Source organism: Chiloscyllium punctatum, chromosome 42 (genome assembly GCF_047496795.1).
Source record: "Chiloscyllium punctatum isolate Juve2018m chromosome 42, sChiPun1.3, whole genome shotgun sequence".
Lineage (NCBI taxonomy): Eukaryota > Metazoa > Chordata > Chondrichthyes > Orectolobiformes > Hemiscylliidae > Chiloscyllium > Chiloscyllium punctatum.
This window is the reverse complement of record NC_092780.1, coordinates 41,907,404-41,926,481: the sequence shown is the minus strand read 5'-3', so window position 1 is coordinate 41,926,481 and position 19,078 is coordinate 41,907,404. Positions and strand designations below refer to the sequence as shown.

General features: G+C 40.5%; 1 protein-coding gene across 15 annotated transcripts in view; it reads right to left on the bottom strand.

The window, feature by feature from the left end:
- LOC140465920 (protein TANC2-like) overlaps positions 1-19,078 on the bottom strand; it is a 1,065,959-nt gene that overhangs the window by 228,418 nt on the left and 818,463 nt on the right. For 14 of the 15 annotated variants that reach the window (XM_072561864.1, XM_072561863.1, XM_072561859.1 and 11 more), the window contains 3 exons: positions 16,695-16,820; positions 12,996-13,031; positions 8,589-8,870 (listed from right to left, as the gene is read on the bottom strand). In XM_072561864.1, coding sequence (XP_072417965.1) covers positions 8,589-8,870; positions 12,996-13,031; positions 16,695-16,820 — 444 coding nt within the window. The remainder of the gene's footprint in view (positions 1-8,588; positions 8,871-12,995; positions 13,032-16,694; positions 16,821-19,078) is intronic. The other variant, XM_072561869.1, reaches the window with a different exon arrangement.

Genomic DNA, 19,078 nt, shown 5'->3' with positions numbered 1-19,078 from the left:
TAATACTACTTAGAACTCATTACTTTTCATGTATCAGTCTCAGACTGCTTAGATATTGCAAATTACAAGTAAACTAGCATTACCAAACATTTCTAGCTTCTATTTCATCCAAGGAATACATCTGCCCTTTTTCATTCTAATCTGCATTCAATATTAAACTCCTTCAGTCCTGAAAAACATGCAAACAATGTTGTGCTCTCTTTGCTAGATTTGCCTTTGATTCTACAACTGTGTTTGTTTGCTGTTACTTACAATTGTAACAGCCTTGAATTGAGGCTGCGACAAAAAGTTGTCATAGTCCCAGAGGATCATAGGACTGCTCTCTCATGAGGGAGACGGGAGTGGTTGCGGTTTAACCTGAGGGTCGCCATACCTCAGGCGAGGGGAGAGGTCGAGAAGGAGAGTCCTTCATGGTAACCTCAGCTCGTGTAAGAATGGAAGCCGCACTGTTAATGTCAGCTGTCCAGCCAACAGAGTTAGCTGACCCCCAAAAAGGCTCAAATACTACATCATTTACAAACACTATGAATAGGAAGGGACTTAATGATCCCATTTGCATTCCTTTCACTGTTGCCAGTTACTTCAATCTCCCTGTTCTCTTTTCTATTAAGGAGGGTTTAAGTTATAGGGGGAGGTTGAATAGGCTGGGACTTCTTTCACTGGGATGGGAGACTGTATTGAGGCTTAAAAAATCATGAGGGACGTAGGTAAGGTGAATAGCAGGAGCCTTTTCCCACGGGTAGGCATCACATCAAGAGCTCCACATCAAGCTCTGCCTTGAATATACTGAACAACGTTTGCACAAAGGCCACTGTTGGAATACTGCATTCAATTCTGGTCTCCTTCCGATCGGAAAGATGTTGTGAAACTTGAAAGCTTTCAGAAAAGATTTATAAGCATGTTGCCAGGGTTGGAGGATTTGACCTACAGGGAGAGGTTGAACAGGCTGGGGCTGTTTTCCCTGGAGTGTCGGAGGCGGAGGGGTGACCTTATAGAGGTTTACAAAAGTATGAGGGGCATGGATAGGGTAAGTAGACAAAGTCTTTTCCCTGGGGTCAGGGAGTCCAGAATTAGAGGGCATAAGTTTAGGGTGAGAGGGGAAAGATATAAAAGAGACCTAAGGGGCAACATTTTCACACAGAGGGTAGTACAGGTATGGAATGAGCTGCCAGAGGATGTGGTGGAGGCTGGTACAATTGCAACATTTAAGAGGCATTTGGATGGGTATATGAATAGGAGGGGTTTGGAGGGATATGGGCCGGGTGCTGGCAGGTTGGACGAGACTGGGTTGGGATATCTGGTCGGTATGCTCGTGTTGGAGCGAAGGGTCTGTTTCCATGCTGTACATCTCTATGACTCTACGTTTGGAACTCTTGTCCACAAATGGCTGTTAATACTAGATCAGTTGTGAATTTTAAAACTGGGATAAATACATTTTTGTAAGGCAGAGATTTTATGGGATTTGGGCCAAAGGCAGGTATAGAGAGTTAGGCCAGTAGGCAATGAATGCGTGAAAAAGGCAGTGAAGAAGGTTAGCTAAGATTCAAAAGGATCTTGATAAGTTGGACCAATGAGCTGAGGAGTGTTAGATAAATGTGAGGTGTAACATTTTGGTAAGATGAACATGGTCAATTAATGGTAGGGCTCTGGGGAGTGTGTTGAACAGAGAGACTAGGGTTTCAGGTGGATAGTTCCTTGAAAGTTGTGTCACAGGTAGTCAGGTGGTTAAGGCAGCATTTGGCATGCTAGACTTAATTGCGCAGGGGTTGAGACATCATATTGCAATTGTACAGGACGTTGGTTCAGCCACTTATGGAATACTGAGCACAGTTCTGGTCACCTGCTATAGGAAGAATATTATTACATTGGAGAGGGTGCAGAAAATATTTATAAGGTTGTTACTGAGACTGGAGGGTTTGAGGTATAAAGAGAAGTTGGGTAGGATGGGACTTTTTCTCTGGAGAGTAGGAGGTTGAAGAGTGAACTTAGAGGTTTATAAAATCATGACGGGCATAGATAAGGTGAATAGCAAGAGGTTTTTCACTAGTGTCAGGGACTTCAAAACTTAGAGGGCATAACTTTAGGGTGAGAAGAGAAAGATTTAAAAGGGACCTGAAGGGCAACTTTTTCACAGAGAGTGGCTTGTACATGGAATGAACTGCCAGAGGAAGTGGTACACACGGGTACAGTTACAACATCTAAAATATATATGGACGGATACATGATAAGGGAAGGTTTAGAGGGATATGGGCCAAACACAGGCAGACAAAACTAGTTTAGCTTGGGAAAACTAGTCAGCATGGAGGATTTGGACCGAAGCGTCCACTTCTGTGCTGTATGACTCGATACGGAGAATCCAAACTCCTTGGGACAAAGAATTTCCTGCATCATTACCAAAATGTTCCTCAAGAATCTATTCTTGACCTCTCTCATTACACGTGAAGGGCTCCTACCTGAAATGTCGATTTTCCTGCTCCTCTGATGCTGCCTAACCTGCTGTGTTTTCCCAGCACCACTCTAATCTTGACCCTTCTCATTACATGCAGCCCCCTCACTGACATCATTCAAAATCAGTGTTCGTTTGCATACGTATGATGATGGTATAAGGCTCTACCTCAGCATATCTCACTCAACTGCTCCATCATGCTAAATTATCAAACTGTTTAATCAAATCAAATCAAATACTACAAATGCCTTCGGATTAAATTTGGGGCAATTGAAGCAATTGAAAATCAATCCTATTCCAAACTCCGTTTTTTATCTACCGACTTCAAATTCACTTTCTGGAAATAGTATGAGAATAAGTTGGTCTGTTACAAATTTGGCATTACTCTTGAACATAGAACATAACAGCACAGTACAGGCCCTTCAGCCCTCGATGTTGCGCCGACCTTTACTCCCGTTCTTGAACAAGGGGACAATATTTGCTGTCCTCCAGCCTTCTGGCTCTATTCCTGTAGACAATGATGACATAAAGATTAAAGCCAAAGGCTCTGCAATCTCCTGCCTAGCTTTCCAGAGAATCCTAAGATAAATCCCAACAGTCCCAGGGGACTTATCTATTTTCACACTCTCCAGAATCGCTAACGCCTCCTCCCTGTGAATGTCAATCCCATCTACTTTAGATGCTTGTATCTCAGTATTCTCCTCAACAACATTGTCTTTTTCCAGTGTGAATACTGATGAAAAATATTCATTGAGCACTTCTCCTATCTCCACAGTCTCCACTCTCAACTTCCCACTGCTGTCATTGATTGGCCCTAGTCTTACTCTAGTCATTCTTTTATTCCTGATATACCTATAGAAAGCTTTAGGACTTCCTTGATCCTAGCTGCCAGTGACTTCCCATGTCCGCTCTGGGTCTTCTTAGCTCTGTCTTTAGGTCTTTCCCGGCTAATTTGTAACTCTCAAGCGCCCTGACTGAGCCTTCATGTCTCATGCGTATATAAACCTTCTTCTTCCTCTTGACAAGAGATTCAACTTCTTTCGAAAACCAGAGCTCCCTCGCTTGACAACTTCCTGTCTGATAGGTACATACCTATCAAGGATAAGCAGTAGCTGTTCCGTGAATATGCTCCACATTTCAATTCCCATCTCCAGCAGTTTCCTTCCCCATTCTATGCATCCTAAATCTTGCCTAATTGCATCATAATTGCCTTACCCCCAGCTATAACTCTTGCCCTGAAGTACATACCTATCCTTTCCATTCCTGAAGTAAACATAACCAAATTGTGGTCACTATCCTCCAGATCCAACACCTGGCTGGGTTCATTTCCCAATAACAAGTCCAATGTGGCCTTGCCCCTTGTTGGCCTGTCAGAAAACTCTCCTGCACACATTGGACAAAAACTAACCCATCTAAAGCATAGAATATTACAATAAAATCTCTACAATGTGGAAACAGGCCCTTCGGCCTGACAAGTCCACACTGACCCTCCGAAGAGTAACCCACCCAGACACATTCCCCTACCCCTATCTATCCCATCTATCCCTGAACACTATGGGTAATTTAGCATGGCCAATTTACCTAACCTACACATTTCTGGATTGTGGGAGGAAACCCACGCAGACACGGGGAGAATGTGCAAACTCCACACAGACAGTCACCCGAGGCTGGAATTGAACCTGGGTCCCTGGCGCTGTGAGGCATCAGTGCTAACCACAAAGGAAAGCTGCTCATGGAGAGGTTGAGCAATAGCAGAGGATGGAAGTACTCAAACTATAGTATTTCCAGTCAATATTTGGCAAGTTAAAGACCCCATAACAACTACCCTGTTACCTTCGCTCCTATCCAGAATCATCTTTGCTATCTTTATCTCTGCGTCTCTGAACCTATTCAGAGGCCTATAGAAAACTCCCAACAGGATGACCTCTCCTTTCCTGTTTCTAACCTCAGCCCTTACTACGTCAGTAGATGATTTCTTAAACGTTCTTTCTGCCACCGTAATGCTGTTCTTCATTAACAATGCCACACCATCTAAATCCCAGAACCTGCAACAACCATTCCTGTCCCTGCTCTATCCATGTCTCTAAAATGGCCACATCAAAATCTTTGGTACCAACCCATGCTGCAAGTTCACCCACCTTTTTTCGGATGCTCCTGGTGTTGAAGTAGACACACTTCAAACCACCTTCCTGCTTGTCACTGCACTCTTCCGACCTTGAAACCTTATTTCTGAATTCACTACTCTCAAACTCCTGGCCACCCGAACTACAGTTTAGGTTCTCATCCCCCTGCTCAATTAGTTTAAACCCTCCCAAAATAAGCCAGAGATGAGCTTCTGCCCTCTTATTGGTGCCATCACCAAAATCACATATTTCCACCTCTCGATCATCATGCAAATCCACCCCAACTCAAATCATCTGCTGAGGAAATGCCCAGTGATGTTATAGTTACTTTGAGGCTTGATTATTTCAACATTCTCCTTGTTGGTCTCTTAGATTCAAGTTTGAGGTCATCCAAAACCTCTGCTGTTCACATCTTAAGCTCACTTAAGTGCCATTATCCTGAGCATTGCTGTCCTAAATGAAATGCTTTTCATTAAAAATACGGAGGTTGAGGGGGACCTGATTGAGGTCTACAAAATCATGAGAGATGTAGACAGGGTGGATAGCAAGAAGCTTTTTCTAGAGTGGGGAACTCAATTACTAGTTGTTACGAGTTCGAAGTGAGAGGGGAAATGTTAAAGTGAGATATGCAAGGAAAATTCTTTACGCAATTGGTGGTGGGTGCCTGGAATGCATTGCCAGCAGACTTGGTAGAGGCAGGCACAATAACGTCTTTTAAGATGTATCTAAACAGACATATGAATGGGCAGGGAGCAGCGAGGAACAAATCGTTAAACAGTAGGCGACAGGTTTAGATAGAGGATCTGGATCGTTGCAGGCTTGGAGGCTGAAGGGTCTGTTCCTGTGCTGCAATTTTCTTTGTTCTTTGTTCTGACCTATATTGACTCCAAGTCAAGCAATACCTTAAACGTAAAATTCTCTAACTAGTCTTCAAACCGCTCCATGGCTTTGACTCTTATCTCTCATCTTCACTAACCTCATGATCCTCTGAGATACCTATACATTTTTAATTCTGGCATCTTCGGCATCCTAATTTTGATTGCTCTACAACTGGTAGTCCCTGCCTTCAGCAACACAGGCCTCAAACTCCAGAATACCTGACTGAAACCTCTCCCTCAGTTTTCTCTTTGTTCCTTAAAGCTTACCTCAATGACCAAATCTATGATCAAATGACCCTTTGTGGCTCTGCCTGATACATTGCTTATAATATTCCTGTGATACACCTTGGAATATTTTATTACATTCAATCTACTATACAAATATAAGTTGTTCTCTCTCTGCAGACAGTTTTTCATCTCAGAGAAAATGACGATGCATCCAAAACATCAGCCTCTTCAGTCCAACTTAGGTTATCCTGAAGGGGGATCTCATATCAAAAATTTTAACATGTGAAGCTACTACTTTGCAGTGAAGTTTTCTCCATTAACGTGATAGTTCTGTCAAGCCACAAAGGTGTCTTGCCTGCCACACAACTAAGTAACATGATTTCCAAGTTTTAATGCTTGCGAGATGCCAGGTACAAAGGATGCACATCCCAAAGACTGATGGCACAGATCAAAAGTCACCATTCAGATAGGCAGTGTGCTGACTGTGCTCAATAAGTCCATTGCAAACTTCAAAACATCATGTTGAATATTAAATAGGATTCTGGCTTAGTAATGATATGTGGTTTGGGGGGAATTCACAGATAGTGGTTCCCAAGTATCCTTTTACCTTACTCTTCAGTGTCAGATTTGGATTTGGAAGATGCGTCCCAAGAGGCTTGGAGAATTGGAGTGCATTTTCTGGATAGCCAATACAGCAGCCCTGGTGTGCCATGTAGTGAAAGTAGTGAGCCCTTGATTTGGTGAATGAGGTGCATATCACTGTTTTGTGTTAAATGGTGTCAAACCTCTCAAGTGTTGTGAGAGATGGAATCATGCAGGCAAGTGGAAAGAATTCCATTCCACTCAACCTGTGCGGTTTAGATGGTAGACTGGCTCTGAGAGTCAGAAGGTGAGTAACTACAGTATTACCAGCCTTTAATGTGCACTTGTAGCAACTGAATTGAAATGACTGGTCCAGCTAGATTCTTGTTAATGCTTACCCCTTACTATAGTAGTTGAGGATTCAGTAATGGCAATGCCATTAAAGCCCAAGGGAGATGGTTAGATTCTCTTATGTTGGACATAGGCATTGCTTCACACACGTGGTGCAAATGTTTCATGCCTGAAGTCTAACCTTGAATGTCGTAAGTGAAGCATTTGCAAATGGTACTGGACACTATATAATTAGCAAATATCCCCATTTCTAAAAATGGAGGCTGCTATTTTGGCATCTAACTTCCTGATTCTCCTCCTTAACTACCATCTATTCCCTTCTCAACACAACTTTATTTGAATATTATGTGAAAGGTTTTGGTTTTCTGTTCTTGAAAAGGTCCTGCTCACAATCTGTATAAGTGACTGTGACCACTAATCAATGCATTGCATTTGGAGTACATCTGAGGAAAATACTGAGAAGTCAAGAGGTTTATAAAACAAACTTATGCCATATGGTCTGAAGGAATCTCGTAAGTAACTGATCAATGCTCACTTTACATAGATATGTGCACATTTCCTTGATTGTTTGCTCTTAATCAGGGACATTTCTGCCAAAACTCTCAGTGATTCACTTACACAGTTCCACCCATATATAAAAATAGTTCCCTTTGTTTCTGGAATGAACAAAGATTTCCTCCATAATTAAAGAAAATGGTGCTGCAGAGCAGTAAGATAGAGTATCCTGAATACTGCAACAGCAGAATGTGCCAAACAAGCAAGGAAGTCTAATTCAAAAACTGAGTCCCAGGTTAATTCCCGTAGTCTGGAACTATCTACCAAAAAGGCAGAAAGGACACATGCTTCGTTCTGTGAGTCAGTGAGCATATTGAAGCTGTCTCTACTGTAATTATTTTGAGTTCTTTGTATAATACATTTTAATCCTATTATCATTGGGCACAGGTTGCGCAAAATGTCTTCAGGACTGTATATTTAGAGTTCAATTTCTCGCCATTTAATATATTTGAAAAATAATTAATAGCATTTGTTTGCAATAACTAGATGGAATTCCTGTTTAAGGTAAGAGTTAATAACAATTAATTCCTCGTTATCTTAATTAAATGCAAGTAAAAGACTGTTCAATTAAGATGTCTGATTTTTAATTCAGTGGGTGGGTCTACAATTTGGTCTGAACCTAGTATATTTAGAACTAGACAATGAAGGTCACCTCCAGAAATTTGTCTGCTTTAGGAAAATGAAATATTCATAAAAAATGAGCATTTAAAAACAGGAAAACATGCCACATCGGTGTTCACAGATCAAGCCTCCATTACCTACTTGCTTACAGTTAGTGCCTCATGTGATTGAACAGACTCAATCACCTCAATTTTCCCATTTTCTGTTGGCAGAGAAACTATGTCGCAATAATTGTCAATCTTAAGCTTAACAGCTAAATTTTATCCTGCTCTTATTTGTGTAGTCCAGAAGAAGGAAATCATTATCGAGTAACTAGAAACACATCTGACCAGTTTTGTTAAGAAGCAGTGAAATCCTTTTTTATGGCATTGGGCCGTGACTCCAAATAAACTGGGTGCCACATCACAGAAATCCACTGCTTCTCAGATCTTTATTTGTAACTTCAGGTTTTTGCTGGATCAACACTAGTCAACAAGACTAGTAGAGCTTCACCTCACAATCAATTATTGGCTGAGAATTGTATGCTCTAAAAGTCCTTCTGTTAAATTACAAAGAATTTTAAACTATAAGTCAGCTGTCTAGTACAGTCAAAATCTTCTGATAAATATGGAGGATGACAGACATCCTTTCAAGCCTAATTAACCTTTCAGTTGCGCATGAATAAATATTTTTTATGAACATAATGAATGCTAGCTACAGCAGAGAGAAAAGTGAAGATGTGACAAAAATATAGATAGATTACTGAGCTGGCTCTCACATGCACGTGCATTAAAATAAAGCAAACATTTACAAATAAGTACGTACGCTTTGGTGATGCATGTGGACTGTCAGATGCAATCTGTCTCATTCGAGAACCGTGACAACTGAGTGCAACCAGTCTTGAGATGATGGCTGTTTTCCCAAATCCAATATTGGCTATAATCACTACTCCTCTGTTCACACTGGGATTACCACATTTTAGTTGTGTATCTATTTCATGGAAGAGCCAGTCCCGCCCAATGAACACTGAGTCAGTGGTGATGCTGGGTACTTCAAACAGAAGTGGCTTCAAGGAAATATCTGGAGGTCTGTATGGTGCAAAACGTACTGTGGAAATAATAAAATAGTCCATAGTTAGACCAGTTTCAATAATTCAATCACTACAGAAAAACAGCAAATTACCTTCAAAGAAAAACTGTCCAGAGATTCGGCAGTGGCAAAATCAGATATGAAGCATTGGTTAATCACTTCAAGGAATACCCTCATTCAGTACAAGCATGACCTCAAGTTACTGGCTGCCTACCTATTTTAGTCTCCCCATACTTGCAATTTGACTTTCAGTTCTTGGCCTTCTACACTCTTCCAATGATGCTCAATGGGAGCTAAGAAGTGGTACAGTTCATAGGCACTTTACAACCATCTAGGCTCGTAATTAAGTTCAACAATTTCATGCCATAACTACAATAATCATAGAATCCCGACAGCATGGAAACAGGCCCTTCAAGTCCACAAGTCCATACCAATCCTCTTCAGAGTGACCCACTCCCCTAACCTATTAGTCTACATTTCCCCTGACTAATGCACCTAACCTAACCTACACATCCCTGAACAGGATGAGCAAGTTAGCACAGCCAATCTACTTTAACCTGCAAATCTCTGGACTCTGGAAGGAAACTGGACCACAAAGACAGTCGCCCAAGGGTGGAATCAAACCCAGGTCCCTGGCACTGTGAGGCAGCACTGCTCACCACTGAGCCACCGCGCCGCCCACTGTTCAATCTTTTTTCCCAGCTTTAGATGATAACAATAATTCTTCTGTTACTATTTATGTCTCTTCCAGACACCTCCTTTCTGGTCTTATTTCCATTCTATTTTGCCTTGCACCATCATCCACACTGGTTATTTAATCATTCCAGCCTTCCAAGTATTCGATAATTTCTCATTTGCTCTTTGCTTCCCTATTGCCTTTTCAGCCTCTGTTCCTTAAAAATCTGTCCAATTCAACCTTGAATATATTCAATAATCCTAACTTCATTGCCCTCTGTGGAAGAAAATTCAAACACTAATAATACTTTGCAGAAAAGAAAATCCTTATCTCCACCTTTAATGGAAGACATTCTTAATATTTCAAAATCTTAGCTAATGGAATCTGCTTTCTGAAATTTGTGCTGCAAATTGATCAACTTTCAAAACACTTCAGCTTAGCATTTTCAATCGAGTTTAATTTCTCATTTGCTCTTTGCTTGCCTATTGCCTTTTTCAGCCTCTGTTCCTTAAATTACTTGCACCTCTAATGTTATCCATTTTAAATGCATGGACATTGATCTTAACTGTCTCTTCTAGGTACAGGTAGTTCTTCTTAATGCGCGTTTATTAAACGTGATTTGTCTGTAATACGATTTGTGAATTGCCGACTTTTTTTTTATAAAGTGAACTTCAGACCCGCAGCAATGTGATTGACTCTTGGGGCCTAAGCAATCACAAATTTAGACTTTAGTATGTAGAGGAAATCAGTATTATATAGCTTGAAACTGTAAGAAAGTGCAATAGCAAAATCTGTTCTGTTAGCGAGTTTTGAAAAGATTTGCAGCTCAGGTTGAGGTTCTGGATGTGAGTTTGCTCACTGTGCTGTAAGGTTTGGTTTCAGATGTTTTATCACCATACGAGGTAACGTCATCAGTGAGCCTCCGGTGAAGCACTGATGTTACATCCCGCTTTTATTTCTGCATTTAGGTTTCTTTGGGTTGGTGATGTCATTTCCGGTTCTTTTTCTCAGCAGATGGTAGATGGGGTCCAAATCGATGTGTTTGTTGATAGAGTTCCAGTTGGAATGCCATGCTTCTAGGAATTCTTGTGTATGTCTCTGTTTGACTTGTCCCAGTCAAAATGGTGTCCTTCCTTGTCTGTATGTAAGGATACTAAGTGATAGTGGGCAGACTAACACCAGACACCGCCAACCTCATCAACAAAGACAACATTGTCACGCTAGTGGACCTACTTCATTTTCAATAACAAGACTAACAAGCAAATCAATGGAACACCCATAGGATTACTGATATCAGGGTTCCTAGCAGAAGCAGGAATGTAGAGACTCGAATAAACAGCTCTCCACTTTTGCCTGAAACGTTGATTTGCTTGCTCCTCAGATGCTGCTTGACCTGCTGTGCTTTTCCAGCACCACACTCTCAACTCTAATTTCCAGCATCTGCAGTCCTCACTTTCACCTAGCTCTCCTAACCATCCAACCCAAACTTTGGGTCTGCTATGTGGATGACGCCTTTGTTATCACTAACTGAAACAAACTAGAGGAAACCTTCAAGACCATCAATAATATCCTTACTGACATAAAAAAGGAGGGAAACAACAACAAACTGCCATTCCTAGATGTCACAGTAGAGCAAACAGTCAATGGGGAACTTCAAACCAGCATCTACAGGAAAACAACACACACGGACCAAACACTTAACTACAGAAGCAATCATTCAAGCGAAACTGCATTATGACATTATTTCAACGAGCCAACACACACTGCAGCACCAAGGAACTACAAAGAGCAGAAGAAAATCACCTATACAGAGTATTCAAGAAGAACGGGTATCCAATAAACACAGTCTGCCAATTTCCCAGCAACAAACCCAAACAAGCAGGCAAAACATGCCCAGAAACCCTAGTCACTTTATCCTACATCAACGACACCTCTGAAATGACTGCAAGACTACTCAGACCTGTTAGTCCACAAACCAACAAACACATTGAAATAGCAGCTAATTAACTTAAAAGATCCTATACAGACAACAAGCAGCATTAACGTCATTTACAAAATATCTTGCAAGGGATCTGTGGGAAGCTAGAGAAGTGATTGCTGGGCCTCTTGCTGAGATATTTGTATCATTGATAGTCACAGGTGAGGTGCCAGAAGACTGGAGGTTGGCAAACGTGGTGCCACTGTTTAAAGGAGGTAAAGACAAGCCAGGGAATATAGACTGGTGAGCCTGACCTCGGTGGTGGGCATGTTGTTGGAGGGAATCCCGAGGGGCAGAATGTACATGTATTTGGAAAGACAAGGACTGATTCGGGATAGTCAACATGGCTTTGTGCGTGGGAAATCATGTCTCACAAACTTGATTGAGTTTTTTGAAGAAGTAACAAAGACGATTGATGAGGGCAGAGCTATGGACTTCAGTAAGGTGTTCAACAAGGTTCCCCATGGGAGATTGGTTAGCAAGGTTAGATCTCATGGAATACAGGGAGAACTAGCCATTTGGATACAGAACGTGCTCAAAGGTAGAAGACAGAGGGTAGTGGTGGAGGGTTGTTTTTCAGACTGGAGGCCTGTGACCAGTGGAGTGCCACAAGGATCGGTGCTGGGCCCTCTACTTTTTGTCATTTACAAAAATGGTTTGGATGTGAGCATAAGAGGTACAGTTAGTAAGTTTGCAAATGACACCAAAATTGGAGGTGTAGTTGACAGGATTACAACAGGATCTGGACCAGATGGGCCAATAGGCTATCACTAGTATCCTTACACACAAGCAAGGAAGGACACCACTTTGATTGGGACAACACATCCATCCTAGGACAAGCCAGAGAATTCCGCACGAGAATTCCTAGATCCATGACACTGCAACCAGAACTCTCTCAATAAACACATCGATTTGGATCCCATCTACCATTCACTGAGAAAAAGAACTGGAAGTGATATCACCAACCCAAAGAAACCTGAACACATAAATTGAAAGCAGGACATAACACCAACGCTTCACCGGAGGCTCACTGATGACGTTACCAGCATGGTGTTAAATGTCTGAAACTGAATCTTCCAGCTCAGTGAGCAAACTCACTGTATTTTTATACAGACAAGAGTCAAAGGTTAGAAGCAAAGAACAAACAGCAGGTATATAGGAATTAGGAACAGGAGTAGGTTATTTAGTTTCTTTGAATCTACTCCACCATTTAATAAGATCATGGTTAATCTGGTTATGAGCTCAACTTCGCTTTCCTGTTTGTCATCCCATAATCCTCAACTCAATATATTGTCTATTAAAAATAGATACTTCCCAGTACTTCTTTCTCCTAGGATGAAAATTTGTAACTAACATTCTCAAAATGTATGCTTCTTTACTTTGCACCTACACACAAGGAAAGCAATAGATTACTGAGCAGCCAAAGATTATGATGCTTTAGAATTAAATTGAACCCTTAAAGATAGTATTAACAAGAACTGTAACTTACGTGAATGAGTGTGCCAAGCATGGGCATTAGTGGAGGCTAAAGCAAAAATCAGAGAAAAGCCAGAGAGTGATGTAAAATGTTAGCAAAAATCACAAGCATAAGAGCAATAATAAACAAGCATTAGACTTCAAGCATTGCACAGACTTCTGACACTAAACAGTTACATTTAATTCAGCACATAGATAGCAAACATTACAGCATTTTACAGCAATTTTCCTGTCAGAGAATCAGCACATGATGTAACATTGTGTACTGCGGAACTAAGCAGGTGCAAGGTCAGCTGCAACAACCATTTGAAATGACAAACTACAGGCTCTTTTGTTGTTCTATTCTTGGCACTGTATTTTCAAGACTTGCTGTGCAATTCTTAATCAAAAGGTTATTACATCATTAAATGAGTAGACAAAGCACTACTTTCTAAACTCCATGTAAACACAGTCACACCAGTGTACAACCTCGGCTTTACAGCAGTCGAGAAAGTATGCAAGGAGCATTATGCATGAATGAATGAATGGTTTGGGTTTAACCCACTTGAACTGTGCAAAAGCCAGGTTATCGTTATCTTCAACATTTACGAGTTTGAATCATGAGAAAATTAAAAAAAAACAGGATTTTACAGAGGCCATCCTTCAATTTAAGGCAATTATTAGTTCAAGTGAGAAATACATACAATTAATATCTAATTAAAAAGCTTGGTGCTGCGACATAGAAAGGTACAACAGCACACACTGCCTAGATATAAACTGCAGCTGATATTGACTGCAGCGGATTAGAAGCAATTAAAATTTATGGCCTATGTGAAGACTGCTATACCACACAGGACTTTTAAATGTGCACCATTAAAATCTGACTTTATAATGTTTTTAATCTCACACTTATAAAGTCTTGGTTCTGCTCTCATTTTTTTATGACAGTTTTGTCTGCATGTCAACATTTTTCTCATCATAAATTCCTATATTCACAATTAAAATGGGTTTTACCAACAGAAAACCATCCCTTGATTTCACTCATTGGTCATCAGGTTGTTTCAAATTAAAATACTTGCTATTTTTTTTTCTGTAATTTGTTTTCTTAATTGACGTAATTAAGAGAGGAAGAAGAACATGAGAATAAACTTGCAAGGAACATAAAAACAGACAGCAACACCCATATCCCACAAATGAATGAAAAAGATATATATATTTGGTACATACACTATTTTGCAGGTTTCAATTGATTTTTTCAATCAATTCTCAGAGTATCCTTCAATTTAGAATGTCCTAATTGTGCTATGTTTTCTTGAGGGGGGTGAGTATGAAGAGATGGATTTTACCAGACAATCATCTTCAACAATGGTGCAACACAGCATGTAATCTTTCAGGAGATTGGCATAGCCCAGTAATGATCGCCTAAAACCTCTTCCATTAGGCAGAAGACACTGAAGCCTGAACACGCGTGCCAGTAGGTTGAGGGACAGCTTCTTCCCGGCCATTATTAGACTATTGAATGCACCCTCTAGCTTCAACTAATGCTGATCTTGTTAACGTTGATCTCTCTTGATCACCCTGTGCAATGTTACCTGTATGCCTCTGTCTAAATCTTTTGTTCTGTACTGCTCGTAAACAAAACTTTTCACTGTATTTCAGTAAAAGTGACAATAAATAAATGAACCAAATCTTGAACACCTTCTGTCTCAAATCTAAGACGAGAATTGGATGAAGAAATACAACTTGGAAAGATGCATACTTAAAACTGGTTGCACATGATTTGAAGATCTGTTTTTAAATTATGGATCTGAACAAAACTTTCATAGAGAGTACTTAGTTCTAGATGGTTTAAATGTAAAAAGTGGTTCTGCTACAGTTATACAATAATATTTGGAGTACAATAATATTTGAATAGGCCAGGGCACTGCAATGCAGAAAGGATATACATCTTTTTGCAAAGAGTGCAGCACAGATTCAGCAGTATATTACCACGTTACTATAGGCTCCATTCTTAGGATAAATAGTAGAAATTAGATTTATATTTCCAGAAGTACAGAAGACTAAAGAGTAACTTGATTTAAGTTTGTACTTCTATGTATGTTATATGAAGTTACTGGATGTATACTGAGGAGGAGACAGTGAGGACTGCAGATGCTGGAGATCAAAGTCTAAAAGTGGTGCTGGAAAAACACAGCTGGTCATCCAAGGAGCAGGAGAATTGATGTTTCAAGCAAGTGTGAGCGCAGGTTTTACACCTCTTGCGATGCCAGGGGAAGGTGCTGGGAATGGAGGGTGGGTTGATGGGGGATGTGGATCTAACAAGAGAATGGTCTCTGCAGAATGCTGATAGGGGTGGGAGGGAAACATATCTCCAGTGGTGGGGTCTGACTGTAGGTGGCAGAAGTGGCAGAGGATGCTGTGTGGTCCCGGAGGTTGGTGGAGTGTAATGTGAGGACCTTGGGGGGGAGTTTCTGTCCTTGTTGTGGTTGGAGGGGTGGGGTTCAAGGGAGGAGGTGCAGGAAGTGGAGGAGATGAGCTGGAGGGCATTGGTGACCACATGGGAGGGGAAATTGTGCTCTTTGAAGTAGTATATTGAGTACTTTTCTTTGGTGGTGTGGGGGGTCTCGAGCCCAATGGCATAGAACCTTTAAATTTAATTAGGCCATTCAGAGGAAAAACAATAAATGGTTCTTCACACAAAGGGTATTAGAAGTGTGTAACATTTTTGCACAAATAGAAGTAAATACTATCTCAGTTAATACTTTTAAATATGATGTTGATAGTTTGTTTTTGCAACCAGGATTATTAAAAGGATATAGGATAGGGCTTAGATATAATGCAGCTTTTGTCTCACTGAATAATGTAAGAGGCTCAAGGGGTTGAGTGGCCTCTTCAAGTTCCAATGCTAAACATTTTGTAGACACTTTATGAAAAGATGTTCTTAACGAAGCAGTGAAACAACATATTTATGCACAACATTCTTTTCCAATGAGTGACAGAATGGGTGCTTCTTTAGGATTCCACTCATATGACAACAATTAACTTCTATTGTACTGAGAAAACAATACACTGAAGTGAGGAATTTCTTGATTAAGTAGGGGGATATAAAATATCGAATGTTGTTGACTGGCAAGTCAACACAGAATGTTCTTGCTCAGCAAGGGGCAAACTATCACCAACAAATACAGACCCTGAGAACAACTACCTTAGCAGCTATGAAGTAGTCTTTTCAAAAGATGGAGAAATGCATTTCAAGTGAAAATCAACTCCTCCAGGAAAGAAATGCAATTGAGCTCCAAAAATAAGAATGAACTTTAAACAACAAGGCAGCCAAGTAGCTCAAAGTATCTCCATCTGAGCGTAAGGAATTCCAACTCACTGGTATGGTGTTTATCAATGGCTGGACCAGCGAATTCCAAACCAAATCAATATAATATCATTCATTATTATGGCTTCACCAACAATTCTTCCAGAATAAAGGGTGTTTCAGGTGGGTACTTTTAAACATCACAATCCTGCATGGATCAGGTCACCAAAGCACTTTGTTTGAAGAATTAACACTTCAAGCTATTCCATGCGGACCAGAAGTCAATAAAAAGCTTAAGGCATCTCTCAACCATTGGTGTGCAATAAACCACAGTGGATGTTATACTGTATAGATGCTAATAAATAGAGGAAAAGATCTAGATAACAAAATGCCATGCAACATAGCACAATCGGGTCTGCTGCTTACCTCGAAGGTCCTGTGGGGTGTGACCCCCCGCCACATGCTGCCGGGGCATTCTCAGAGATGTCCGCAATGGTGTGTGTCGCTGTTCATCCAGATAAGCTAGATCTTCTAGATGGGCAGAACTTGTAGCTAGAAAACAGAAAATATCCTGAGTGTAGTTTACAGTTAAACACTGAATGAATCAAAAAGCAATTTGAAAACACAGGGATTTTTCCCTCCCCTGAAGAAAAGGCAAAATATACTCAAATCATGCTAGACTTAAAAGGCGCTTGGAATTGCATTACAAATGTTTGCTAAAGAGGAATACAGGGACCTCCTGCACAAATACACACCCAAAAATAAAGCAGCAGCTGAGAATGTGACTCAGGGCAAACCCAACAGTTTTGCAGGTGGTGGCTCCTATCTGGGGAAGATAACAATTTATTCTGTTCAGATTTTCTTGGAATCAAATTGTGAAACTGAACTTTTTTTATATAAAACTTTGCTTTTACAGGAAGAAAAAATAAACATTTTTCCATTAATAATTTTCTGTCAAGAGGCATTTTGATATTTGTATTTTACCAGTTGTCAAAACTCAAGAGACATAGAACACATTTAGGAATGCAGGCTGTAAGCTAATTGAAGGCTTTACACAGCATTGCAAAAACCACACAAATAAAGCTTTAGTGTATTTTATTTTAAGCTTTCTTACAAAACCTTCAATATAAATTAACCTTTTACTTACTGTTTACTATGGCTTTTGATTATATATACAAACAGTTTTGAAAATGAGAGCAGTGCTGACATTTAAAGGAGACAGTAGAAACACACTTGCTTTTACTTCTGAAGCTTTAACAAGTATTGGCTTTGCAAACACAGTCAATATCAATAGTCTCACATTTTCAACACAAATTCATTTTGAAATAGTCTCTCAGATGCATATAAATGTGGACATGCAGTAGGGGGCAGGAGGTGATAATCAGCAGAGAGATTCCTAGTTTTTTTAAAAATTTACTCATGAGATGTGACCATCCCTAGTTTCCTTCAGGTAGTGATGGTGGGTTGTGTTCTTGAACTGCTGCAGTCTATTTAGTGTAGGTGAACCCATAAGGGAGTTCCAGGATTTTGAACTCGTGAAGCAACAGTGATACACTTCCAATGTCAGGATGGCGAGTGGCCTGTACATGGTAGTGTACTCATATCTGCTGTCCTTGTTCATCTAGGCAGTAGTGGTTGTCTGAAGGTCAAGCTGAACATCAGTTATCAAGCTATTGCTATGCAAATACTGCTTGAAAGCACTGTTTATGATTCTTTACATTATTGATGATCTAGAGTACATTGATGGGATGGTAATTGACTGGATTTGGCCTACCTTTTGCACACAGGATATACCTGAGCCATTTTCCATGTGGTCAAATGGATGCCAGTCTTGTGGCAATAATAACAGCTTGGTTAGAGGTGCAGCAAGTTCTAGAGCACAAGTCTTCAGTACTATTGCCGGAATGTTGTTAGGGTCCTTGCCTTTGCAGTGTCCAGTACCTCCAATTGTTTCTTCATATCACATTGATCAAAATGGCTGAAGACTAACATCTATGATGTTGGGGATCTCAGGAGGAGGCTGAAATAGATTATTCACTTTCTGGCAAAGCTTGTTACAAATGCTTCAGCCATATCTGGGCTCTCCCATTAAGTGAAGATAGAGATGATTGTGGAACACCCATTCTTCCAGTTAACTGTTTAATTATCCACTACGATTCATCACTAGATGTGGCTTCAGAGTTATATTTAATCTGGTTGGTTGTGAAATCACTTGCTGATTATATTGTTTGGTATGCAAATACTCCGTTCTGCAGCTTCACCAGGTTCACACCTCAGTTTTAGATATGCCTGGTACTGTTCCCGGCATGTACTTCTGCAGTCTCCTTTGAACCAGAATTGATCCCTTGGCTTGATGGTTTTGGTAATATTAGACTTGCCGGGCCATGAGGTTGCAAAATTGTGTTGGAGCCCAACTGCTGCTGGCCTACAGCACCATCTATGTTTGACCTTACTTCACAATATTTCAAACAATCTCAAGTCAATGTTGAAAACTCTCAAGGCCATACCATCCCAACTGTACACCACTATGTTGCCCCCACAATGGATCTGAGGGTCTCTGAAGGTCAATTAGCTGGTTTGTGATATAGAGTGATACCAATGGCACAGGTTTATTTCCCATACTGGCTGAAGTCCGTGTTTTCTACTCCATTACTCACTTCAGGAATGGTGACCCTCAGGGTTAAACGCACCATCAGTTATCTCTATGCAATGAGAAAGCAGCCCTATAGTCCTCAGGGAGTATAGTGATTTTACAGTCAGGCAAAAGATATACAGTAATGATTTTGAATTCTGTGACATCGTTTGAAAGG